The sequence below is a fragment of the Eumetopias jubatus genome, unplaced genomic scaffold (genome assembly GCF_037043125.1).
Source record: "Eumetopias jubatus isolate StellerSeaLion01/CBP00866 unplaced genomic scaffold, mEumJub1_p1.0 scaffold_10, whole genome shotgun sequence".
In the NCBI taxonomy this organism is placed as follows: Eukaryota; Metazoa; Chordata; class Mammalia; order Carnivora; family Otariidae; genus Eumetopias; species Eumetopias jubatus.
The window spans coordinates 38,281,597-38,308,442 of NW_028274816.1; the positions used below are offsets into that span (position 1 = coordinate 38,281,597).

The following is a 26,846-nucleotide window of genomic DNA, read 5'->3' on the forward strand; positions in this document are numbered from 1 at the left end:
GGCGAAGTCTGTGTTTGGAGAAAACCCTAACAAGGCTGGAGATGGTGCAGACGGAAGTCGTGCCAGGGGCGGGGAGCACTCATCGTCCCCTCCTGCAGGTGGGCCCCCCGCAGTCCTGCCCCTCTGCCTCCACCCGAAGCCCTGCTCTTGTCTTCTCCTACCGGTGGTGTTCCCGTCATGTGTCTCTGTCCCTCTGAATCTCAGGTCCAAGGGTGCATTGTTCTACGCAGGTTCTCCGCCCCAGCACGTGGTAGGTTCTTCGCAGACACTGGTTAGGTGAATGAACAGTCATTTAGAGTAGGGGTCTTCTCCCCACGCTGCAGAAAATGGAGGCTTAGGGTGTGGGGAGGGGGCTAGAGGAAGCTCCGTGGCTGAGTGGTGACCATGATCCCGCTCTCTACGGAGAGGTCTTGGGAAGGGAGATGACACTGATGTACAAGCTAGCCCCAACCACTGATCAGTTTTTCTCTGAGATGGCAGACTCTGGGGAACCCGCTAAAGGTGACAGAGTTCTGGGGGACCCCCCAGAGGAGATAACAGGCATAGGGGGGGCCTCTGTGGGGCTGCGGCAGACACATGGGGCCTCCGTGGGGCTGTGGCATGCAGGGGGGCCTCCATGGGGCCGTAGAAGGCAGGGAGGGCCTCCGTGGGGCTATAACAGGTACAGGGTCCCCCGTGGGGCTGTAGCAGGTACAGGCGGCCTCCGGCTGTAGCCAGAAGTTGGGGCCTTCAGTTGATTGAAGAACCCACAGGGTTCCATCCCTCACTCTCTGCCCAAGTCCTCCTAGGTTCCCATGTTCAGTCGCTGTCTTGCTGCAGTCCTGTGGATTAGGTACCATTGTTACCATTTTATGGATGTGGAAACTGAGGGTAGGTAACTCGTCCAGGCTCATGGTTGATGGTGGAGCTAGACTTGGACCCATGTGGCCTCGTGGGAGTCCGTCCCTTGGAACAGGCAGCCCCATGTAGACACCCCCTGCCCCAGGTCCTCTGGCACAGAGCTTGGGAAACTGAGGCCTGTGGAGGTCTCACGGGGGCTTAGTGACAGCCTTGAGGGGGTTGGGACCCTGTGCCCCACTGTGTGGGTGTCGGTGCGTGTCTGGGATGGTGGCCCATAAGCCATGTTATGAGCCTTGTCTTAGTGCGGCCCCCGGGCCCCCAGGCGGGGTGCTCCGCTGTGGTCCTGGTGTACCTTTGGCGTGTGTATGACGCCTTGACCCTGAGGAGTGACACAGGGCGGAGATTTCCCAGGAGAGGGAGGGTGGAGGCTGCAGTCTGAAGGCAGGATGGAAGCTTGACCGGCAGGTGGCTTTCCAGCAACAAGATCGTTGTTTCTCAAAGGACATTCTGTAAATGAGAAAGTTATGGGGGTGCTGGAGCAAGACTCCCTTCAGAGCAGTTACAATTCTCTCCTGCCCAGCTTCCTCCCAGACCCCCCGAGTCCGTGCTCTGGGCAGACGGAGTGTCCGTGATCAGTTCCCAAAGCTCTCCAGGTGCTTCTCATGGGAGAACACGTGTTCTCGACCCTGAGTGGCATCGGTCACCTGGAAGGTCACGCAGGTGCCGGCCCACCTGCAGGGGCTCTCCTCCCATGGGGGCTGGGGGCCTGGGAATCTGCATTTCAGCAAGTTCCCAGGTGGTGCAGATGCTGCCTAGGAGACCCGTGGCAGAGTGTGTGGCAATAGCCACAACACACGGACAGCCCTCCAGTGGCCCCTCTGCTTGCTTGCTTCTCAGACTACCAAGGCCTCCTAACGAATTTTACTTAAACACAGTGATTGTCATGTGTGCAGTACCATTCTCAAGTGCTTTGCAAGTATGAATTGATATATTCTCCATAAGAAGCATGTGGTGGGGGGGGGGGCTGTTATCGTGCCCACTTCACAGATGGGGACAATGAGGCTCGGGGGTCAGGGAATCTACCCAGGGTCGTGTGGCCACACTCAGACCTGCCTGACTTCTGACCACTCTGTCGGGGACCCTTTCTTGAGAGTGGCCTACCCCTCATTTCCCGCTCTTACCCCCTTTTGCCCCCACCCAAGTGTCTCCACTAACCCCTGACCTCAGAGGGACTAACCTTGTGGGCCTCGGGCAGCTGCGGAGCCTCCGTGCCCACTGGGTGACCAGAGGGGGAGCGTGGGTCCGGGGAGGGTGCTCTCCGGATGGCGGGATTCGGAGTAGCACCTTCTCTGTGCTGCACTCGGTCCGGCTGGCCACCCTAGGGGATGGAGGAGTCTGGGTTGGGGACACGGGTGGCCCCTGCTCACCGAGGCCCGGCAAGAGGTGGAGCTGAAATCTGGAAGCTGGTGGGGGGGGGGGGGGACACCCAGGTCTGGTCAGCCTGCATGTCGGAACCATTCCCGGGCCCTCACTCAGAACGAGTCCTCTCTGCCACCCTGTGGGAGCGGCTCTGTGCACGAGGGTGTGAGAACGGGCAGGCCCTGGGGGGACGTGTGTGGTTGGAGCTAGAGCCCGCGTTCCTGGTTGCTGACTTCTCCCTTATCTTTCAGCGGGTAGTGGAGGTAATTGTCCAGAACACGGGCCTGGGTATCTATCGGGCACACCTGGTTAGGGTCCTAGATCAGCTGCGTCCTCCATGTCAGGAGTGTGGCCAAGTGACTCTGGGCACCCAGCGGGAGAAGCCCTTGGCGTGGTGCGGACACACTGTGTGCACTGGGCAGTGCTGTTCCTGGTGCAGGGGGAAGGAGCCTCCGCCCTGCTCTGGGAGGTCAGGGTGACGAGGCGAGCGGAGTCTGTCTCCCTGGGGAGTGTGGCTTGGAAGGAACGACATGGGGACCCCCGGCTGGGGTCCGCAGACCCACCACTACTTCAGACTTGCCCTGGTCTTGCACCAACCAGCTGACCTCACTGAGTGTGTGCCTCCCCCTAGGATGGAGACCATGAGGAGTCAGAGGTTCCTGCCAGCTCTGGGGATAGCCAAGGAGGGGAGTCCCATCTCCCTGCTCTTCCTGCTGTGTGGCCTCGGAAAAGTGCCCTTGTCTCTCCGAACCCCCGTGGACCGTTGTGGAATGACCACACGTGGCACTCTATCATGAGTGCTCCACAGGCATCAGTAGACTCTGTCCTTCAGATACCGTGGTTGTGGTTCCTGACCGCTGGGCTACCCAGCAGTGTTTTCCAGGTGCATCCACACCAAGAGGGCAATGGATGGAGGGAGGTCTTCGTGATGACCAAGATCCCTGACTTGAAAGAACAGTCCTTATTCTGAGATGAGGTTTTTGTTTCCTTCTGTGAAAAAGCACATGCCCTGCATTTGTAACTGCCAAGACTTGGAAGCAGCAAAGCTGCCCTTCCCCGGGGGGTGGATGACCACGCGACGCAGCCACAGCAGAGCTGGACGCCTCCAGTGCTGGGTGCCCTGTGCACGAGGCCAGGCTGGGAGGGCTCACCGTGCACCATCCCAGCTCTGGGACACCAGGCAGGGCAACACTCTGGGGAGAGGGCAGGGGTCTGTGGCTGCCTGGGGTTCGGGGGAGGGAGGAACAGGCAGAACACAGGACTTGTAGGACGGCGGCAGACTCTGTAGGGTGCATGCACATCTGTCCAGACCCACGGAATGCCCAGCCCCGAGCGTGACCCCTGCTGTAAACTATGGACTTCCGTTAGCATATCGATATTGGCCCACTGACTGGAACAAATGCATTGCATTAATGCAAGGTACCAAAATGGTGTGCGGGGGCATTCGGGAAGTCTCTGTGCTTCCCAGTCCTTTTTTTTTTTTTTTAAGATTTTATTTATTTATCTGAGAGAAAATGAGAGAGAGAGAGCACTAGAGCGAAGAGGGTCAGAGGGAGAAACAGACTCCCCGCCGAGCAGGGAGCCCGATGCGGGACTCGATCCCGGGACTCCAGGATCATGACCTGAGCCGAAGGCAGTCGCCCAACCCACTGAGCCACCCAGGCGCCCTGTACTGCCCAGTCTTTCTGTAAACCTGGAACTGCTCTTAAATTAAAAAAAAAAAAAAAAAAAGAAAGAAAACCTCTTCCCGTGATGGACGGGTGTGGGGAGTATAAGGGGCACCGTGGACACCTGCTGTGGACCCACATGCTGAGGACGGGGGGATGCTTGTCTCGGGCCCAGTCCCCTGGCCTTCGTGCCTCCAGCACACTCAGGTGTGCCCCCCTCCACGGTCCACCCACCCGCGTGGCTCCTCGTGCCGCCCCCTGCACCTGAGAGGCTGCGTGCACTGCCCACTCCTGGGCCCCGTTTCTGCTGATGGAAGGAGGATGAACATGGAGTCTGTGCCTGCTGTTCCCTGCTGGGGTCGGCTTTTGCTCTGCCCCTGCGGACCCCAGGGTGCTTCTTGGCTCGAGTGCCGCTCTCCCGGCCAGAATGACTCTTCCCTGTTGGCGCTGCCTGTGACCACCTGGATCCATTTCCTGCCTCCAGTCTGTACCTGTCTAACACCGCCGCCCCACGGAGACCGCTGCCCTGAGTGAGGCTGGGCCCCCTCTCTCCGGCTCCCCCCGCCCCAGCCTGCTCAGGCCCCGGGCCGAGCACTCCGCAGGCCGGCATCGTCTGTGGGGAGCGGGGCCCCGCGTCAGCACCCCCACGAGGTCTGAATCCTGCCCGAGCCTCGGCTTCCACAGCAGGGCGGTGAGGACATGATGAGTGCTGAAGAGCCCTCTGGCCGGTGTTCCTCCCCTCCCCACCCCAAGACGTTTCACCTTCATCAAGGTAACGTGCGCCCAGAGTTGAAGGTGTCCACTGGGGCCCCAAACACCCACGGCCCCCGCCCGCCCCGCCTCTGCACTTACTGTTCACGCTCTTGCCGGCACGTGTGGACTTGCTCCTGTGCTCCGTGAAGAATTTTCAGTCGTAACTGCAAGGCGGACGCGTTTGGGGGCGCCCGGCCACGGCCGATTCCCCGCGCCCCTCTCCGCGCCCTCCGCACAGCTGAACCTCCTGATTGCCGCCTCTTTTCAACTGGGTGGTTTTTAAATTCCTCGAGCTTTCCCCGCCCTCCCAAGGCTCCGTGAGATACCTCTCCGTGCGGCTTTTCACGGGAACACACCCGCCAGATTCCCCACCCGTATATCCGTATGTACACACACGTTCTGTGGAATGCACACTTTCTAGATTTCCCTCCCTTGTCTCCGGGAGTCCCCTGTCTGTCCCCTGCTCCCCCTCTGCTTCCTGGACCTCCTCTGCTCCTCTCCTGGATGTGGAATCTCCCCACCTCTTGTGTTTTCATGGTTTCCTCCCTCACTTTGCTGGCATACGTCCTGCAGTAGCTTTGTAAGGAAGAGTGCCTGGAAGGTCGTTTTGATGACTTTGCTGGATACATTGGTCGTGTACAGAGTTCTAGGCTGACATCGTCCAGAACCGGGGGGCGGGGGGCGGGGGGCGGCTGCCCCTGATGGCTCGGCTTCACTGCTGCAGAGGACACCCATACCATTCTGATTCTCTGTCCTTCAAGTGCGGTCGCCCCTGGTCCCCCGAAGTGTTTGGGATCTTTGCTCTTGGCGGGGGGGTTCTGAAACGCCGCTATGCCAAGTGTTGGTGGGAGTCCTTCCCCTTCATTGCGCTGGCGTCCGCGAGCCCCTCCGGCCCGGACCCTTTGGTGCTGGGATGCTTTCCTGACGTACGCCTTTGGTAATTTTCCGGAACTCCTGCTGTACAGACTTGGGGCCCCTGGCTGACTCATGCTCGACTCTGATTTTCTTCTCACTGTTTCTCACTACTTTGCCCACCTCTTCTTTTTGTGCCAGTTTCTGATTTTCTTGAATTTATCTTCCAACTCACCAAAATTAATATTTGAGCCATCATGCTTTTAATTTCCAGGAGCTCATTCTTTGTCTCTGACTTTTCCCTTTTTTTGTTGTTGCATTTTATTTGCACTTTGTGGACACAGGATCTTCTCTCTACGGATTTAATTTCTGGGCTCCTGATGTCTTCCATACTCTGCATTTTTCATGATTCTCTTCAATGCCTCCCCTCCTCCCTACACTTTTTGTATGTTCGGGTCTTTCTTCCTATTGGAGGCTTTCTCCAAATGTCTGATGACCCTTGGCTTTTTTTTGTTGTTTTTTTGTTTTGTTTTGTTTTTTTATTTGAGCGTGAGCACAAGCAGTAGGAGGGGCAGAGGGAGAGAGACTAGCAGACTCTGGGGCTCCCGCAACCCCAAGATGCTGACCTGAGCCGAAGTCAGACCCTTAGCCAACGGGGCCACGCAGGTGCCCCTTGGCTGTTGGTTTATTAAAGTAAGATACCAAACAGCTGACTGGGCTGATTCAGCCCCTTCAGAGGAACTCCCTCCTCCTGCCCGCCGTGGTGATTCCAGCTGCCCGGCCCTGGATTGTCTGGGAATGCGGGCAGGGTCCCTGTTCAGAACAGGGACTTCCTCCTAGAGGTCAGGGTCTGGCTCCTCTCTGCCGGGGGTCCCCCAGGTGTGATCTCCTGGTTCTGCTTCTCCGGGAGCTTTCCTTTCTGCGTCCTCTGTATGTGTTCTCAGCACCCTGGTTTTTATATTGGTTTACCAGGGCTGCCATAACTGGATATCGCAGACTGGGGGGGCTCAACCCATCGCCGTGTGCTGGGTCCCAGTCTGGAGGCTGGTGGTTCCAGATCGAGGTGCCGGCGGGTTGGGTGGCCCCCCCCCACCGCCTCTTCATATGGATGTTCCCCTGTGCACACACCCCTGCTTTCACCCCCCACTTCTTACAGGGTTAGGGCCCAGACCAACAGCCTCCTATTTCTTATTGTGGTCAAAGACCACATAGAATTTACCGTCTTCACCATTTTCCCGTAAAATCCCCTGCTCCCGTTGGCGACTCTGCTCCAGGCCCTGGCACCCACCATCCTACTCTCTGCCTTGGATTTTCACTTCTTTAAGTATCTCCTATAAGTGGAATTGTGCAATAATTATCTGTCTGTGTCTCTTAGTGTAGCGTTCCGAGTGTTCACCCGTGTCCTGGCACGAGTCTGGATTCCCTCCTTTTAAGGCTGAGTAACGTTCCATTGTGTGCATAGACCAGGTTTTCTTTATCCGCGTATCGGTCCTTGGGTCCTTGGCTTGCTTGCGCTGCCTGACTGCTGCAAGTGTGGTGTTCGGAGGCCTCGGAGACCCTGCTGTGTGTCCTATTTGGGTGGGGGGTGCATGGAAGTGGCCTGCGGGCTCCTACGGTCGTTCTGGGTTTATTTTCTGGAGGAGCCGCGTGCTGTCGCCCAACAGCTGCACCATTTCGCGTGCCCACCGACAGTGCAGAGGGGTTCCGTTTTCTCCACGCTCTTACTGACACCGTTTCTCGTGTTTTTGACAGTGGCCGTCCTGGTGGGTGTGAGGTGGGGTCTCACTGTGGTTTGACGTGGGTTTCCCTGATGGCGAGCAATGCTGAGAATCTTCCTGTGTGCCTGTTTGTTAGTTTACCTCAATCCTGTTTGCAAAGGCCGTGTCGCCAAATACAGTTAGTTCTAAGGTACTGGGGGGCAGGACTGCGACATGGGGGTTGAATTCTGTCCCCCCCACCACCAGCCGTAACTCTTCAGAGCCCCGCTAAAACAGATTTTTAAAAATGATACTTCCTGGTGTTGGTGATGAGGGGGAAGATGGTCACTCTTTTGGGGTCTTTTCCAAGGGCAGTGTATCAAAAACCTTAAAACTTCCTTTTGAATGAGCAAATTCATTCTAGGAGTTTATCCTGAGGCTATAACCTGCGTACGAAGATAAGCTACCAAAAGTGAGGAATGACCTCGATGTTGCACAGAAGATGGGCTTGTAGCTTCTGTGTTGTAGAACATTCGTGTGTTGGGCTAGCCGCAACCATCACTAATGATGGAGACACGGTGGAAAGAGGTCCAGGGTACATTGTGAAAGAAGGTTCTAGAACCTAGTATGCCCACGTGTGCAGTGATGCTGGCGCCCTAGCTCTGTGGCTCATGGGCTGGGTGTCCTTGGACTAGGCTCTTCACCTCCTGGTCCCCCTCTGCCACATCCCTCACCCCAGGGATGCTCCGACCAGAAGAATCACCTGGGGGTGGTGGCAGGGGCACGCCACCTGCTCTGACTGTGCTGATTCAATAGGTCAGAGTTCGTGCCTGGAACTCTGGTTTTCTCAAAAAAAAAAAAAAAAAGTCACAGCAGGTGGCTTTCGTGTTATGGGGCATGTGGGAAGCACCTGTTTTAGAGTCCTGCCTGGTTTGGGGGTTCTGGGCTTGGCCCTGTGTGTGTAAACACGGATGCAGCTTGACTGCTGGGTGTGTCCTCCTGCTGGTCAATGGCCCCTCTGCCCGCCCGGCCTGGCCAGGGTGCAGGGATGCGGGGGTCTCTGTGCATTCCCATCCCCCTGGCATGGGATGTAGGATGTGGGGGGTCAGGGATGGAGGGGCCTCTGTGCATCCCCCTGGCATGAAGGTGGGGGGTCAGGGACGGAGGGGCCTCTGCATGTCCCCAAGTCATGAAGGTGGGGGCGCAGGGATGGGGGGCCTCTGCGTCCCCCCCCACCATGAAGGCTGGGATGCAGGGTGTTCTGTCCGTCTGAGGACAAAGCCTGGAGCTTTGTAAACACCGGCTGTTACTCTCAGGGAGACACCAGTTCAGCATGGGGCTCTCACGGCCAGTCTGACATGTCCTGGGGCACGCAGACACCCAGAGGACAGACGGGATTCTGGCGTGTCCTAGGGAGTGTTTGGGCCCAAGGCACACGTGGGTTCACTAGAAGGAGTGAGGGGTGTCTGGGGAGCCAGCACTGGAGAAGCTCCCACCTCCGTGTCTTGCTCTGAGGAAGAAGATCCAGGCTGCTTCTCCGTTTCCTCCTCTGGCAGGAAGCTTCCTCACTTCCTGGCCGATGTCCCAGAGGGAGAAGGTGGTTGGCCAGTCTGGGGTCCAGTCACCTGTGACGGGAGGGGAAGGGCTGCCCCTGGTGCCCCCAGGAGGGAATGGCCCTGTAGGAGGTGGGCCTGTCCAGGTGTGTGGGAGGCTTCCGGAGAGGAGAGCGCAGCCTGGGCTGTGGCGTTGAATCGCATGGGCCACACCAGATGTTGAATCTCCATGGGGTCCCAAGCGTGGTGTCCGTCTCCCTGGGGAGCTTGTTAGGAGTGCAGCTCAGGCTGCACCACCTGAGTCAGAAGGTCAGGGGGGTTTGGCATGCCTCATGTGGGGGACGCCAATGCTGCTCAAGTGTGAGCCCCCCCTCACTGGCCTTGTCTGGTTTGCTCTTCCCTGCGTGTGAGTCTCGCTGGCTCTGGATGGCATTTCATGAGCGAGGTTCAGGGAAGTTGGCTTGCTCACCTGTGGTCCCCTTAGATCTGATTCCAAGTTCCAGGTGATGGGATGGAGGGGTTGGTCCATTATCTTTGTTGTGATGGGCAGGTGAGGGGGTGGCAGAATCCCTGGGAGGGTCACCTGCCTTCCTGAGCTTATCCAGAGGGAAGCAGGGATGCCCCGAGTGATCCATCTGCATCCGGGCGTCTTGTGTGAGGGGCGGCCTGAGGTCAGGGTGAAAGTGCACACGGGAAGCTACTCTGCTCTGGGGGCCCTCCCAGCATCCTGCGGGACAGCACCTGTCAGGCCTGCTTGGCCTTCCCCTCGAACTGGGCGTGTTGGCCTCTGCCTTTTCACACACAGGCTGCTTGGGGTGTCAAACGAAACAACAAAACACTGGATTTAACGTTCTGCGAATAACCAGTTGGATTCAAACAACCATTGGGAATCGGGGGGCTTGAATTGAACCCTTGTCCCCCCAACCCCGCCAGCCCCAGCAAGGAAAGAGAGGCAAAGGACTGGCGCAGGGAGGAGGCTGGGAGGGAGGGCAGGGGGCAGAGGTCGGGAGGCAAAGGACTGGCGCAGGGAGGAGGCTGGGAGGGAGGGCAGGGGGCAGAGGTCGGGAGCCTCCCTGGGAGAAGCTGCCTCCCCGAGGCCTGTCTGGGGTCCATTTTCTTGATTCCTGTGATGCTCCCAGGCGGATCCTAGCAGAGCTGGTCTGCCGTTCCCGCGACGTCGGATCCAGTTTCTTACCGACGCCGGCCACAACCTCAGAGATGAGTTCCCACTGGGGGCAAACATGCACATACAACCAAACTGCGGGCTCCGGCCACTCCCAGCTCTTGATGTGCATGCGTGCTACTTACGGACCTAGCGGGGGCACGGTTGTCACCCGGGCTGCCAGATGGGGACTCGGGCTGCCTGACCTGCGGTGCACCTGCTCCGGGGCTCAGGGAGAGAGAGGGAAGGGTGGTGAGCCCAGGGTTCAGATCCTGCCCTGGGAGGGCGTCCGTTCCCTCACCTGCAAAGGGAGGTGTTACCAGCTCCCTGAGGTTTGGATGAGGAAGAGTTAGGGTGAGTGTTGACGGCCTTTCCATGCTCTGTACCACCACCTCCACAGCTGCACGGCTGCCTTCCCCATCTTACAGACAAGGACGCTGAGGTTAAAGCAGACTTTCCCAAGGTCACAGATCCGGAAAGTGTGGGGCCGGGACTCAAACCCAGGTCTGCCCCGCTCCTGACGCCTCCCCGAGCCCCTGCCCATCACAGCCTCCGCCAGGCTATACGTGAAGCTCCCGGGAGTGCCTTCACTGTTTACATTTTTTAAGTTTTGGCAAAATAGACATAAAATCTACCATCTTGACCATTTGAAGTGTACAATTTGGTGGTAAGTGCGTTCGTGTTGTGCAACCATCACACCATTCTCCTTCAGAGCTTTGTCATCCTCTGCCCGACCTGGAGCTCCATCCCCATGGCACACCCGCTCCCCAGCCTTGTCCTTGGCCCCCTGCGCCCCCCCCCATCTGCTTCCCGTCTCCGTGGCTCTGGCTTCTCCAGGGCCCTCGTGTGAGTGGAACCGTTCAGTGTTTGTGCTATTGGGACGGGCTGATTTCACGGAGCGTCGTGTTCTCCAGGCCCATCCGTGCTGTAGCAGGTGTGAGAAGGTCCTGATTTTTAAGGCTGAGTGAGACTCTACTGCGTGCATGGACCCCATCTTGCATATCAGTGACACCTCGGCCTCCTCTAAGGGGAAGGAGGGGTGCGGGGGCAGGGGCTGAGCCTCCCTTCCCTCATGGGAGGTCCTGCGCTTTGGGGGGCCCTCCATCGCAAAACCCGGGGTGTCATCATGGAAGGTCGCAGCCGACTGGCCAGATTCCGCAAATAAACCTATGGGAGACCCAGCTAAACTCAAATTTCAGATCATCACCGAAAGTACTTCTTGTATAAGTATGTCCCAGGCATTTCATTCCCCCAAATTACTCATTGTTCCTGTGAGACTCAGCTTTAACAGCATCCTGTGCCGTATCTGATAGCCCTGTCCCTACGCCACAAGTAGAAGGGGCACCCTGGGTTTCCGGGAGAGAGTCCCTGCGATGGCAGTCCGTTTGCAGCCTCAACTTGGACGGGAGGGCCGTTGTGTGGGCAGCAGGTCTGCCTGCCTGAATGGGCCTGCTACCCCCAGGCCTGCCCACTCCCACTGCACCTGGTCCCGGGTTCCCACTCACAACCCCGGTTGGTGCCAGGCACAGGGTCCCTGTCTCAGGGTGGGCATGCAGTTTGGCACAGAATCACCCACAACCTTTGTCCCGCCCCCATGACTGTCCCTTGCTTATAGCCAGGTTGACTCTGGGAAGGGGTGCAGTGGATGCCGTGGGGCAGGTGGGTGCCCCCCCCCCAGGGGGAAGGTGCTCACTGCCTGGCACAGGCAGCCCAAGGTAGGAAGAGCTTGTGCTCAGGCAGGGGTGGGAGGAGGGGAGAGGGTGGGGAGCACCCCTGCTGCTCCACGTTTGCCCTTCCACTTGGGGCAGTGGGCTCAGGACTGCCTCCCACGGCAGGGCGTACCCCCACCCAGCTTTGGGGTTGCCAAATGACCGAGCACTGTGTGGGGGTGCAGAAGCCTTCACCTCGGGGTGGGGTGAATCCTATGGGGTGACACTGAGGGGTGCATGCGGCTGAGACCACCACTGGCTTGGCTCTGCCCCGCCCTCCCTCAACGACACCTTCAGGAGGACACTGGTCTCAGGCTCTGCTTCTAGAAAGTACCTGCCTATGGGTCACTTTCAATGGGTAGGCTGCTCTCTGCTGGAACATAGGGTTCCCAGGTCCTTTGGCCTGGGGCCTCGCCCCAGCCACATCTCTCCCCACTGAGGCCAGGCGCCAGTCAGGAGGAGAATAAGGTGTCAGGACACAAGGCCCTCCCCCTCTGGGGAGCTTGCAACCTGGTTGAGCAGAGAGACACGTCCTGCAAAGCCGGGCATCCCCCGGAGTCTGCTGAGGAATGCTGGGTGTTGACCTGGATGCCACGGGTCCTGGGTGGGTGCACGGTCAGCACCATGGGCCGGGGTACCCCGAGGTGTTACTGAGGAGGGGGCACCAGCTGGGTTGGATTGGGTGGGATTCGAATGGCAGGGGTGGGGATTGAGTAAGGGCAGGCTGGGTGGACACGTCTTAGGCAAGGCAGTGAGAGGTCAGGACTTGTTTTGGCTTGGGGTTGTGGGTGACAGGGACAGGGGTGACACATCCCTGACTGAAGTCCTTCGGGGCCACACTGCAAGGCTTTGGATTCCACACTTGCTTTGCGTCTCACCTCTGGCGTGGGGCGGGCGCGTGAAGGAGAGGGCCTGGATGGGAGACAGTAGGGCGTAGTGGGGAGTGGGGCAAACTGGGGGGGCACCCCGTCTCAAGGAGCCTGCTGCTGCACTGCACTCCGTTTTGCCATCCGAACACAAAGATCTAGGGTTGCCAGATCCTGTAATTGTTTAGGAGAAAGAAGAGCTGAACTTTTATGTGAAACATCTTGATTTTGAAATGCTGGCAATTCATTTTTTATAAAAACACGGACAAATAAAACCTGTATATTGGTGAGTTTCCGGTTTACAGCCCCTGTGGTGGTGAGTTGGAGGAGTGGTAGGACAGATTCACCCCATTTTCCCTGCGAAGCCCTTCCAGGGCGGGGAGCCCCTCAGTGGAGCCCAGCTGAGGCCTGGCAGTAAGTCTAGGAACACAGGATGGACTCCACACCGAGGGCCGTTTTCTTCTCCCAGTGAGTTAGGGAATGAGGGCTTTCAGACTCCTACAGACGAAGAGACTGAGGGTCAGAGGGTTCTCATCACTCAACCAGTAAGTAGAGCAAGGATATGAGCCTGGTTTTTTTGATTTATTTTTCCTTTTTATTCTGTTATGGGAAGATATTCTATGTATCGTAGAATTTGCCATTTTAACCACTCTTTACGTAGTTCACTGACATTATTATATTCATGGTGTCGTGCAACCATTACCTCTATCTACCTTCAAAACTTCTCTGTCACCCCAAATAAACTGACCCCATTAGAGAACAACTCCCCATTCCCCCCTCCCCCAGCCCCTGGCACCTGCCCTTCTCCTGTCTCTGAACTTGACCGTTGGAGGGGCCTCATGCCAGCGTTCTCACGTGGTGTCTGTCCATCCTGAGACTGGCTTTTTTCACCCGGTCCTCCAGGCGCATCCCTGTAGTGGGTGTCAGTTTTATGACTGAGTAATATTCCATTGTATGAATGGTCCCCGTTTTGTTTATGCATTTGTCCATTGACGGACACCTGGGTTGTTTCCACCTGTTGGCTGTTCTGAATGATGCTGCTGTGAACATGTGCAAATATCTCTTTGAGTTTTCTGCTTTTCATTCTTTTGGGGATGTCAGGTCTGCTGGTTGCAATGCCTTCATGTCCCCAAGTGCTTAAGATGTCCCCACTTACTGCTCTTCCAAACCCTTCTTGGATGCCTCCAGCAGCTGGGAACTTACTCCCGGGGCAGCCTCCTCACACTCAGTTTGTAGCCCGGGTCTGTGTCCCCATGGCTGGACTCCCGGGCCCCCCAGCAGCATGTGCCTGCTCCCCCTCCACGTGCAGGGGGAGCTCTCCAGTTCACTCCTGACTCTGCGTCAGACTCTGACACCTCCCTTTCCCCTCCCCAGCCTCTAAGAGAAAGAGGCAACCGTGGGCAGCAGGGTGGAAGTGTCTTCACCAAAGATCATAGGGGATATAATCATGAAAACACCACGTTGTCCGAAGACAGAACCACGGAGGCTGGGTCCACTGTGTCCGGCCGCCCGCCGCGCTCACCCCTCTCTCCTTTTGTCTCCGCAGGGACCTACCAGGGCCAGTGGGTCGGCGGCATGCGCCAAGGCTACGGTGTGCGGCAGAGCGTCCCCTACGGCATGGCGGCAGTCATCCGCTCGCCCCTGAGGACATCCATCAACTCTCTGCGCAGCGAGCACACCAATGGCGCCGCGCTGCACCCCGACGCCTCCCCGGCCGTGGCCGGCAGCCCGGCCGTGTCCCGCGGGGGCTTTGTGCTCGTGGCCCACAGCGACTCCGACATCCTCAAGAGCAAGAAGAAGGGGCTGTTCCGGCGCTCGCTGCTGAGTGGGCTGAAGCTGCGCAAGTCCGAGTCCAAGAGCAGCCTGGCCAGCCAACGCAGCAAACAGAGCTCGTTCCGCAGCGAGGCCGGCATGAGCACGGTTAGCTCCACGGCCAGCGACATCCACTCCACCATCAGCCTGGGCGAGGGCGAGGCCGAGCTGGCAGTCATCGAGGACGACATTGACGCCACCACCACCGAGACCTACGTGGGCGAGTGGAAGAGTGACAAGCGCTCGGGCTTCGGCGTCAGCCAGCGCTCAGACGGGCTCAAGTACGAGGGCGAGTGGGCCGGCAACCGGCGGCATGGCTACGGCTGCATGACCTTCCCCGACGGCACCAAGGAGGAGGGCAAGTACAAGCAGAACGTTCTCGTCAGCGGCAAGCGCAAGAACCTCATCCCGCTGCGCGCCAGCAAGATCCGCGAGAAGGTGGACCGCGCGGTGGAGGCCGCCGAGCGGGCCGCCACCATTGCCAAGCAGAAGGCGGAGATCGCGGCCTCCAGGTAGGAGGCGCGGTGGGCGGGTCTGTTCTGCTGCGCTGTCCTCAGGATGAGGCACGGGTGTTTCTCAAACTGTGCCCTGTGGAACCCAGGGGCTCCCCGGAGCTTCTTGGGGCATGGGGGCCGGGCAGCAGTTGGCCTGACAGGGTTCTGGGCCTGGCAGCCGTTCCTCCAACAGAGCAGAGTGCCCTTTGTTCCGTGTGCCGGTGTTTCACGTGGCGTAGCTGTGGGTAAAGAGGGTGCACCGTTCTGCCGGCGACACAAAGGTGTGATGTCGCCGCGGCTGCGCTCCCAGTGCCACGGGCATGTGGGGGAGGGAGGAAGCTGCCCTGGCTGTCCATGGGCCCCAGGAGACAGCCCCAAGTGCGGGGAGTGGCAGGGGCCCGGCAAGGGGCCCACAGGACACTTGGTGCCGTGGGCCAACAGCTGGTGTGAGATGCAGCCCTTCCTGAATTGGGGTTCATGGGGCTGCCGGGCACTGAGCAACCCGAGTTGGCTGTTGGTGGGCACCATGTTGGCTTTCAAGGGGACTTTGGTGTTGGTGCAGGGTGCAGGCTCAGAGCTGGAAGAAGGGGCTCAGGGCCCGGCTTCCCGGAGCTGCAGGGGTAGGTAGGCGGGCATCCTGGGGACAGCTTTAGAAGCCACACTTACCCAGGCTGGAGGCGTCTGGGAGGACAGCCCCGGCGTCTTTCTGGATGATTCTGTGTTCCCAGCCAGGGTCAGGAAAGCTCCTGGCTCTGTTAAGGCTCAGGCTGCCCAGCCTTGTCACTAAGTTTTAATTCGTCTGGCTCTGGTTTTCCGTGACCTTTGATCCACAGCGGAACAGAAACCATAGCTGGGGTTTATTGGCAGAATATCCGCGGCTTCCAATGTCTGAGGTTTTAGAGGGAGAGGAAATCCATTCTGAGAAGCCGAGAGAAAGATGCGGCCGCTCCCTGAGTACCGAGGTCCCACATTGCGTGCCCCTGTCCTCACCCAGACGCATCCAGGCATGGAAACAAACAGGACCAGCATTTTTGACGACTCCCCTGGGGGTTTAAGATGAAATTAGGTGTAATGGTGATTTTTTGCATCCTAAATGTGACACTTGCTTGTATAGAACACAGAACGTAGGAGTACGACGGTGTCGTTGGCTCTGGTTGGCTACAGCGTCCGACGGCCTGGCATTTGGGTGCATTTCCCGCTGTCCCATTGTGTGTGGTGTGGTTTGTTGACCTCCATGGACGGGAGGCCGTTCCGGGGCTGGAGGACTGCGTGGGCCGAGGATCCGGGGCCCTCGCGGCAGCTCCCGCCGGGCGGCCGGTCCGTTCTCGGCCTCCGGGTCTCCCGCAGAAGTGACCTTAAAGTCCAGCGACCAGGAGAACGTCCTTGGGACTGAAGGCGTGGGACACAGGGCAGTTTTCTGACAAATCCCATGGAAACGGGGGCTCGAAGTCATGTCGTGGGCAGAGCTCAGAGTCCACGCACCGGACGAGCTCCACTTAGGGCAGGTTTCAGTCTGTGAACCAGGAGTGATGGCCCCGGCCCGCGGCGAAGGTCCAAGGACTCCGGTGACGACCGCGCCGAGTATTGGGGCCGGCTCAGGGGGGCTGCCGACCCTGGTCCTCCTCAGGCCTATTGCTGCTGGGCAGTCTGGGGAAGGTGAACTCTCTGGGCTGGGTTCCCTGTGGAACGACAGGAGGGAGCACCGCACGGTGCCCTCCACCGGTGTGGGGCCCGGCGCAGGCCCCTGTCACCCTCCCAGCCCTCCCACCCCCTCTCACCCTGAGGCCTTTGGGGGAGTGGATGTGCCTGCAGTGAGACTCTGAGCCACGTGGGCCTCTGCTGCCCAGGATCACCCATCGGGGGCAGGGGACAGCGTCCTCTGTCCCTGCAAATAGGGACAAGGATGAGCCTCCCTTCCAGGCCGTGGGAGGGGGCCATGCTGGGGGGAAAGAGGGCACGGGCCTCTGCCCTCGACAGCAAAGCTCACACATGAGAGCTGGGTCCGTGTCCCAGACGCCCTGAGGCACCCCGCCCACTGGAGCGTGAAAGTGGCCTCGGCGGCTGCCGGTGACTACCCCAGCTGGCCCCTGGTCATGGTCACGGCCGCGAGACACCCAGGCCATGCAGGCAGTAGCAGAGAGGGGCCCCCACTCCCTCCTTGGGTCCCGGCTGGGCACAGGCTACCGAGGCAAGTCCACGAGAGACCATGTGGCATTTCCTCCCCTGGGGGGCAGCTCTGTGGGGACAGCTGCCCAGCAGATGGGGACACGGGCTTTCCTGCAAAACATGGGTGGGGGGGCACACACAACTTGAGTTCTGAGAGGGGGTCCTGTACGTGGGCCCACAGCTGAAGGGGTGGTGGGGTTGGTGGTGTGCCCACAGCCCGGTTCCCAGTCCCCAGTCTGTGCACAGGAATCGCTGGGGCTCTAAGGCACACGGAGCCCAGCCCCCCCCCCCCCCCCAGAGATGCTAGGTTCCTTGTCTGGGGTGCCGCCTGGGCTCAGAGCTCCTTACGGCTTTCCAGGCATCGTCCGGTGTCACCAACACCGGGGGTAGTAACATGCCATCCCAGGGCCCCACCCCAGAGCTGTTGGTTCGGCGGGTCTGGGTACAGCCTTAGGTCCTGCATTCCTCAGGAGCCCCTGGCATGCTAGAACCACCAGTGCGCCCCCCGGGCAGAGGCCCTGCAGGAGATGGGAAACGGGCGGGGGAGGGCGCGCCTGGTGGGTCAGTGGGGGGGGGGGCGCAATCAGAGCAGAGGGCACTGCTGTCCTTCTCTGTGACTTTCTGTAGCATTCTCTTCCCCCGTTGTGACTGATGGCCGCCCCCTGCCCTGTCACCGATGGGGGGACACCCCGGGCACCCTCGAGGAGCCTGCTCCGAGCAGCGTGTATTCTGATGGACCTCAGTGTAGTTGCCCCCGGTTGTCATTCGCTCCAGCCCTTCCATGAAGCATCCTTAATGGGATGTCAGAGGTGTCCCTTCCGTGCTTGCTGCCTCTCCATCACGCCTCCTGGGGCCCGTGGCAGACATGACTAGTCGATCACCAACCCCCCCAGCCGCATCTCAAGCGCCTGCTGTATGCCCAGGCCGAGCTGGTGCCTCTGCAGTGGGGCCTCGGGGGTCCTGCGGTCTTACTCCAGCTGTGCCCGGTGGCTTTGGGCTGCTGTGAGGTCGCCGTCTGCCCTGTTCTCAGTGCAGTCGTGGGCTGGGGGTGCCACGTCCAAGCAGTCGGCCAGATCACCTGCAGGGATTACCTGTGGCATCCCCTCCTCCTTAAAGGAAACAAAACCTTTCAGGACCTGAAACGTGTGTGTGCATGTGTGGCTTGCTTTTTAAAAACATTTTATTTCTTATTAAAATGATAAATCCATGCAAAAATAGTAAAGTAATAAAACAGATTGGTGTATGGTAAGTGAATCCCATCAAGACTGGTTCATCTCCTTAGAGGCAATTACAGTGACTCCCCCTTACCCTCGGGGGATCCATTCCAAGATCCCCGGTGGATGCCTGAACTGTGGACAGAACCGAGTCCCTTGCCCTGTGTTTTCCTAGACATTGTACCTGTGAGGAAGCTTAGTTTATAGATTAGGCACAGACAGAGATTAACGATAATAATAAAATGGAACACCGACAACAATATACTGTGATAGAAGTTATGCGAATGTGGTCATCGTCCCCCTTCTCTCGGTGCCGGGGTGGGGACGTGCCCCCGTGCAGAGATGGAGTACGTGGAATGACTTGGGCGTGGGACAAAGTATGAGGCCACCTCTGACCACACGTCAGAAGGATCACCTGCCTCCAGACCTCGGCTGACTGTGGGCAGCGGAAACCTCGGACCAGGGGAGACTACTGTGCAATTTTTAGGTAGGCTGCACCCCCGGCACAGAGCCCAACGCAGGGCTTGAACTCATGACCCTGAGATCAATACCTGAGCTGAGATCAAGAGTCAGATAATTAACTGACGGAGCCGCCCAGGCGCCCCTGATGACTGTACGTTCTTGCCAGGCTTTTCTCTGTGTCTATGCAGACCTGGGTCTCGCACCCTCATGGTTTCCTGTTGCAGTGATGGGACCGTGCCGTCTGTGGCCCACTTTTCTCCTCACTTATGTCGGGATATCCAGACCTGTGTGTTTCTCTGCTGGCTGCACGATATTCCATGACATGGATGCACCATATGGGTCCAACCCTGACTCTGTGAATGAGTTTTGGATGCATCCAATCTCTCGGTCTTACGAACGAGGCCGCAGAGGCTGTGTTTGTCTGACCCACTTTGCTGCCGGCTTGCAGAGTTCTGCCCCGTAGCCTCCCGGAGCAGGCCTTGCTGGCTGAGGGATGCATGCGTTTCAAGTCTGGTGGATGCTGCCAGGTGGCCCGATTTACCGTGGCGGGGGTGGGGTGAGGAGGGAGGGCTGCAGCCCAACGTGGGGTGGCCTCGACGGACTGCTCTGTCATTGTTTGTCCCTGTTGGAGTCTGACGAATGCCCCAGAGATGTCCTCCCGATCGCTGGACCCTGTGGGTATGTGACCTTCCGTGGCAGAAGGGACTTTGCAGACGTGAAGGGTTTTAAGAGGAGGGGATCATGCAGGACTGGGGGGCAGTGTGATTATAAGTGTCCTAGAGGAGGTGCGCACAGGCTCAGAGTCAGAAGGCCTGACATTGGAGGCAGAGGTGGGTGATGCGGCCTCTTGAAGAAGGGAGGAAACTGAGAGCCCCCCCCACCCCAGCCTCTAGAAGGAACCAGCTCCGCCCGCCCTGTGATTCGGGCCGCTGAGATGCTGGCTTCTGCCCTCCAGAGACAAGCCGGTCAGTGCATGCTGAAGCCCAATGTGTGTGCGGTGATTTGCCGCAGCCTCTTGGGAAGGGCCTGCACTCCCTGCGCTGGCCGGGGGCGGGGACGTCACCCCCCCCCCACCCATCCCCTCTCTAGAAGGGGCAAGCCCGTCCCCTTCCCCTGCCGCCAGGCAGTCAGCTCTTCCAGGCCCTGCGGAGCTGGGCTCTCTGTGCAAGGTACGTGAGCTTCCTGCCTCTGGGGGAGGGCCGGCCACCTGCTAAGGACCGGCCTTGTGGTGGGCGAGAGCCATCTGTTCTGGCTCTGGCCTCCCGACATGAAAACCGGAGGAGATGCTGGGGAGTGGGGTGCTAGATCCTGGGAAGGGACCGGGGCTGGCCGAGGGCTTGCCTGGGGGCGAGAGGCTCCTGCTTCCCAGACTGCGTGCGCCCCCAAACTTTCAGTCCTGCCCCAGAAGTCCAGGGGCTCCTGAGCGTGGGCCTGTGTCCTGTGTCCTCTGGTGCCTGGCGGGGGCTGGCTCCTGCCCACACCGCCGCCGCGCTGCGCCCCGTGGTGCCTCACCCTCGCATGCGGGGTCAGGGGATGCGGGCTGTCGGATGTGATTAGGCTCGTGGCCTGCTTTGCTCCACTGTGTACCACTCATCAGACAGAAGGCACAGAGCCTGTGACTCAGCCCCAGGCAGCGTTCCCACCTGGCACTCAGACAAGGCACCTTGGATGGCGTGGGAGACAGGAAGCCGGCCCCACACTGGCCACATCCAGGAGAGCCCTGCACCGGGGGTCCCGGGGCCCAGAGCGGGGCTGGGGGCCGTATCTCCCGTCCTCCCCTGAGCGCGTCGCCTCTCCAGAGAAGCCGGTGCTTCTTACAGGGCCCTGGAGGGAGGGACTTCAAATCAGTCTCCATGATCTGAGTCCAGACTTAGTGACTATGGGGTACTCCCCCTCAGTGGGACCCCCAGCACTCCTGCTGCAGCGGGAGCCCGTTTCCTCCTCTTGGAGAGATGTGGTACGTGGTCCTGCTGTGTGTAGCTCTCCGGCCTCCAGCAAAGGCTCGTGAACTCCCTGGGCTGTGTCTTCCACTCTGTAAAATGGGTTGAAAACAGCAGGTACCTGGTAGGGTCGCAAGGACAGGCAGGGGATGCCGGGTTGTCCTTCCTGGCACGTGAGAGCAGGCAGGGAGAGAGGTGCAAAGAGCAGAGTGAACCCCCTGCCCTTGACCCCCTGGTGGTCACTGAGCCGCCGTGACCCCCCCCCCCCGAGGGAACTGCGCCCTTGGTGCCGGGGACAGCCACGTCCACATCCACGTCAGTCAGACCTGGACAGTGTGGTTTCATTGGAGCTCGTTTCAGTCCAGCCTGGAATCCGGTGGGTGCTTGTAGCAAACTTCACGTTTGTTCCTGATTCCAACCCCCACCCCCAGCCATGCCCTTTGCCGTGTGACTTTGGGGTCCCTCCTGTTAGAGGCTCGGCCACGTGCTTTGGTCAGTGGCATGGGGTGGGCGTGGTGGCCGGCCCCCAGCTCATCCCTCTTGGGCTCCTGCCAGCACCGTGACAGCATGACCTGGGGATGGGAGACCCCGGGAAGACCCTGATGTACCAGCAAAAATAAATGGTTACTTTAAGCCACCTTCTTTATGGGGGATTGATACCTGGTGTATAGCTGATTGATACACACCATCCCACGGGTGGTTCTGGAAGGAAGGAGTGTCTCTGCTGTGCCCCAGCCATGCTGCACTGTTGACCCTTTGGGGGGAACACTCCTGATCTTCCCCGTGTGAGTGTCCTGGGGCTGCCATGACAAAGTGCCGCCCCTGGGGGGGGTGCCCTGAAACAACAGGAAGCTAATCTCTCCCAGTTCTGGGAGCAGAGGTCTGAAAACAAGGTGTTGGTGGGGCTGCACTCCCTGTGGAGGCTCCCAGGGAGGGTCCTTCCTGCCTCCTCAGCTTTGGGGTCCCGGGGATTTCTTGGTGGGTGGCCACGTCCCCCGAGGCTCTGCCTCTGTCCTCACTTGCCCCCTCCCTGTGCGGGTGTCTCTGTCCCCTCTTCTTACAAGGACACATCCTTGGATTGAGGAACACGCTAGCCCAATCTGACCTCCTCTTAATTAGATCAGCAAAGACCCTATCCCAAGTAAGGTCACGCTGAAGTTCTGGGTGGATGTGAATCCGGGGGTGGCTGGAGGGAGAGGTGCATCCTGATTCAACCCATGGCACGCTGCTCCACAGCTAGGCTCTTCCCATGCTTATGAACACCGGTGCACCTGCTCCTTCACCTCCTGCAGGTCACAGCTCCTGTCTGGCGAGTCAGCCTGTTCTCCAGAGAGCTGGGATCGGAGCTCACCACACACTCACTCAGGGCCCCGTCCCCCTTCCCTGCAAAGTGTCTTTAGTTCTTGGGGTCCCACGGCCCTGCCTCAGCTTTCCTGGAGTTTTCCATGAAGCACCATCCACCCAAGGCATGCGGTGTGTGGACCTCACCGATGGCGCGATGGTAGGGGGGTTATCCCGTCACTGACGGAACTTGCCGCGGCTCTCAAAACACCCCAGCCACTCCTCCGACTTGAGCTTCAGGCCTCCCACCCATCCACTGCCGCCCCCAGACTGTGACCTGGGCGTCCCCCTGCCTCTCCTAAGTCCAACCAACGGGCTCTGCCAGCCAGTGAGCCGCCCAGCCCAGCTAGCACCCAGGGAAGGGCCACCCTTGAGCGTGAGAGTCACGGCTTCCAGGCCGCCACCCTCGAGGCCAGAGGGAGGAGTGGGCAGGGATGGAAGGAACGGGCTGGGGGGTGGGGACCCCTCCCCGCAGGAGCACACTGCTAAGCTGAGTCTCCGCTCTGGAAGGATCCTTATAGTTGGCATGGCAGCTCCTAAACATAGGCTTCAGGGGATTTTGAAGAGCAGTTGGACCACTTGTGGTTTTCTCCCAACCTGGGTCTGTGTAAAGTGGGACTTGGCCGTGGTAATCAGGACTCCATCGCAAGCAACAGAGTCACAACTCAAATCAGTTCAAGACGAGAGGGGCTGGGTTGGCTCTTGTTCTGTGGGCTGCCATCAGGCACAGCTGGGTCCAGGGGTTCAGATGATGTCAGAGCTTTCTCCCTCTCGGCTCTGCTTCCCTCTGTGTGTTCATGTCGTTTTCCAGCAGGTTCCCTGCATGGGGCAGGAAAGACCAGCAGGTCTGTGCTCATGTAATCCTTGTAGTTCTCAATCCAGAGGGAAGAAGAGAGCCTTCTGACCAGCACGCACGTCAGAATGATCCGGAAAGGCTCTGAGCGGCCAGACTGGGTCACGTGTGTACCTCCAGCGTGAGGCAGGGGGTGGAGGACCGATGCCCTGACTGCCGCCCCGTGGACGTGGAGTGGGGGAGGGACAGTCCGGGCACACGAACCCTGCCCCGGCTTCGGTAGGGAGCAGGGCAGAGATTCACATCCTCGTGTGGGTGATGGACATGGGTGAGCCACAGCCCATCTCCTCCTACCGAGATGTGTTCTCCTGACGTCCTCAGGTTCATCCACGTTGTAGCAGGTATCAGAGCGTCGTTCCTTTCTGTGGCCGAGTAGTAGTCCCGCGCACGGATGCGCCGCATCCGTGTACCCTCTCCCCCGTGGGTGGGCATTTGGGTTGTTCGCACTTTCGTGACGAATTCTGCTGCCGTGCACATTCACATATGGAATCTCGTGTGGACGTGTTTTCAGTTCTCTCGGGTGTCCACCTAGGAGCGGAATTGCTGGGCCGCGCAGCGATCCTAGGTTTAACTCTTGGGGGACCTGCCGTGCTGTTTGCAGCCGTGGCCGCCTTGTGTTAGGTTCCCGCCGGCAGCGCGGGTGGATTCTGGTTTTTTCCTGTCCCCGTTGGCTCTCGTCACTGTTGGTCGGCTTCTCACAGCCCCCGGGGGCATGAGGGGGCATCTCCCTGATGGCTGACAATGGTGAGGTAAGAATGCACCTGTTGGCCACTTCTTGGGGGAGCTGCAATCTGGGTTTTTAATATTTGTGTTCTCTGCCCTGTCGGCTACGCTTGTTTGTTGGAGTCCAGCTTCCTGCGTGAGGCTGAGCTCCCGGTGGCGGTCGGGGCGGGGGCGCGCACTGCGTGCTGCCCTGTTTCTCAGCATCCAGTGGGGCGGAGGGGGGACCTGAGCCAGGGCTTGGGGAGGCACTGAGGGAGGGACCCCTTTTGGAGCCGACCATGAAGCTACGTGACGCTGACCTACGTGGCTCTGAGCCCTCGACCCCACGGTGCTGTCTTCTGGGAGCTGTGGGCCAGCCTGGGGACAGACCTGAGTCTCTGCAGTTGTCACCAGGGTGACTCGGTCCCTCCTGCCCCGAGGCCCTGCTGAGCTCATCTGCTAGAGATGTCGTTGCAGGGCGTCCCCAGCGTGGGTCCCTCGAGGGCGGAGACTGCAGCTGCTTGGCACCCTGACCCCTTTCTGCCCTCGGCTGCCCCCCAAGCACCCGGCAGGTACAAGCATGTCAGGGAGGCAGGAGGACGTCGGCCCCTGTCCCATCTCACCACAGCCTCTCCCCGGGAGCCCCCAGCCCTGGGCCCCTGGGAGGTGTGTAGACAGAAGCGTCCCAGCTCTGCCACCCGGGCCTCCCTTGGCAGTTGATACCACCTGCCCTTTGCGGCAGACGAGAGGCTGTGTGTGTGCATACCGTGGTGCTGTCTGTCACAGGGGCTGGCGGTGTGATGAACGGTGCCCCCAGATTCACATCCCTCCAGAGCCTCAGAGGGGCGGCTCAGGTGCTAGGATTCATGACTCCTTTACCCCCTGCTGGTGCTCTCAGCCCTGGTCTCTGCTGTGGCGGGAGGTGTCACGCCCCACTCCCAGGTCCCACGGCCACCTGCCCCTGCCCTTCTTGGCTTGGGCAGATTCATCACTTCCTCTCTAGGCTTTGAAAGCTGCCACAAGCAGGAATTTTCCTGGGGCAACGAGAAAAGTTAAAACGGGGCCCTTTCCCTCCCTGCTCTGCTGGTACTTGGTCCGGCATGACCGTAAGGGCCGGCTCGCGGCCCACCAACCTGTCCCCCTTCCTCCCAGGCGCACCGCAGACCCTGCGGCCGGGTGGCCACAGGCCAGTGGAGCGGGAGCCGGGGAGAAATGACCCTCCCCTCCAGGCCCGCGGCTTCACACACATGGCAGCCTTGGGGGCCAGTGTTGAGGATCACCGGCCCTGGGGTCCCACGTCCCCACCTGGAGGGGAGCCATGGTCCATTAGGAACACCTATTTATTTAAAAAAAAATGTAATCGTGGTGAAACGCGTATAACATAAAGTTTACCATCAGAACCGTTTTTAAGTGGACGTTCAGCGGCATTAAGTACATTCATAGTTGGGCAACCACACCCTCCATCTGCAGAACTTTCTTGTCTTCCCAGAGTGGAGCTGCTGTCCGAGGGAAACAGCAACCGCCAGCCCCCACCCGCATCTACTCCCCGTCTCTGTGGATCTGACTCCTCCGGGGCGGGGCGGGGCACCTCGTATGAGCGGAATCCTGCAGTGTTTGTCCTGTCGTGACGGGCTGACCTCGCTGGGTGTGGCGCTCGCCAGGTCTGTCCGTGCTGTGGCGGGTGTCACCATAGCCTTCCCGTTGTCTGTGTAGACCCCGCTCTGTGCACCCAGCAGTGGCCGCGCAGGTTGCTCCCGCCTTTTGGCTGCTGTGAACATGGGCGTGTCCTTTTATTTTTTCTTGGTAGTGGGGAAAATTTCCAATACAAAAGTGGAGAGAAGCGTCTCTGACACCGTGGGCCACTCATCTGACTTGAGCCCTTCGGAGCTCATCACTCCCCTTGTTCACCTGACCCCTGACCCAGCCTGCACCCCAGGGTCGCTTTTGGAGCCAATTCTGGGCATCCTGCCATCTCCTCTCTAAAGATAAAAACAATTAAAAACATACGTTCCACATCTTCCCACCTGAAAAAATAGCACCAACACCTAACACTATTAAGAATCCAGCCGAGGGCGCCTGGGTGGCTCAGATGGTTACGCGTCTGCCTTCGGCTCAGGTCATGATCCCAGGGTCCTGGGATCGAGTCCCGCATCAGGCTCCCTGCTAGGCGGGGAGCCTGCTTCTCCCTCTGCCTCTGCCTCTCTCTCTCTCTCTCTCTCTGACTTTCATGAATAAATAAATAAAACATTAAAAAAAAAAAAGAATCCAGCCGAGCCCTCATTCTGCTGTCGTTGGCTCATGGGTCTCTTGAGTCTTGTTAAAGCTGCACTTGCCTCTCCCCGCCCCCCAGCCTCCTCCCCTGGCAGGTGTGTTTGCTGAGCAAATCAAACTGTTCTGTAAAATTTTCCACAGTCTGGGATTGGCTGAGTGCATCCAGGGTGGTCTTAACCTGCTGCTCGGTCCCGTGGATTCCCTGAAACTGGTAGTTAGACCAGGAGGCCTTATCAGAGTCTGATTTTGTTGGCTTGTTCCCGCAAGGACACGTCCCTCTTGGTGCGGTCAGTGGTTGGCCGTGGCCACCGCCTGGTCTGTTGTTTCGGGAACACCTGGTTTTGACTTGGCGTGAACAAGAAATCTGTGTCTGTCCTGTTCGAGCCATCGTCCCCCTGGGCCTGTTTGTTACACAGTTGGCCCAGTCTGACGGATGCACAGGTCACTGCAGCTGAAATCTATCCTGGCGCAGCCAGCCCAGCCCTCAGGGAGGCTGCTGGACACTCTCGAGGCTGCTGGTCAGTCCCCTAGGACACTGAGGGAGGAGGCCCCTCTGTGTGCTGGTTCACGTCCCGGCAGACGTGGCCGCAGAGCCCGCTTGCCGTGACCCCAACAGGCAGAGCAGGGGGCCATACTGGTGTGTGAGACCCCACGCCCAGGGCTTCTGATGTGAGGCTACAGTTAAAACTCAGCACCCCATGTGCAGTGGGATCCTGTCTTTGCAAAGGAAAACAGATGTATGTGTTGATGAACATTCAGATGCTCGAGTTTTGGCTTTGTGGCTGAGTCCCTGTCACTTTCCCAAGCGCCCCAACTTCACCCATGCCTTCCCCGTGACCGGGATGGTGCTGTCGGCTCTGAGTGTGGTAAGCAGGGCGGGGCCTCGGGAGGGGTCCCTGCCGCGGGGACCACGTGCCCTGCTCCCCTCTGCCTTCCCCATGGCACAGGCGGGGCCCAGGAGGCCTCAGCTCATGGAGGGCCTGGAACCGCACTCACGAGCCCCCTGGAGGGGGTGCCCCGTCCTCTTCCTAGGCCCCAGGGATTGGCTGAGCTGGAGACTGTGACTGCCGAGG

The 26,846-nt window shown here is 59.2% G+C and overlaps 1 protein-coding gene across 1 annotated transcript in view; it reads left to right on the forward strand.

The window, feature by feature from the left end:
- JPH3 (junctophilin 3) overlaps window positions 1-26,846 on the forward strand; it is a 75,805-nt gene that overhangs the window by 17,163 nt on the left and 31,796 nt on the right. The window contains exon 2 of the mRNA XM_028094247.2: window positions 14,065-14,842. Coding sequence (XP_027950048.1) covers window positions 14,065-14,842 — 778 coding nt within the window. The remainder of the gene's footprint in view (window positions 1-14,064; window positions 14,843-26,846) is intronic.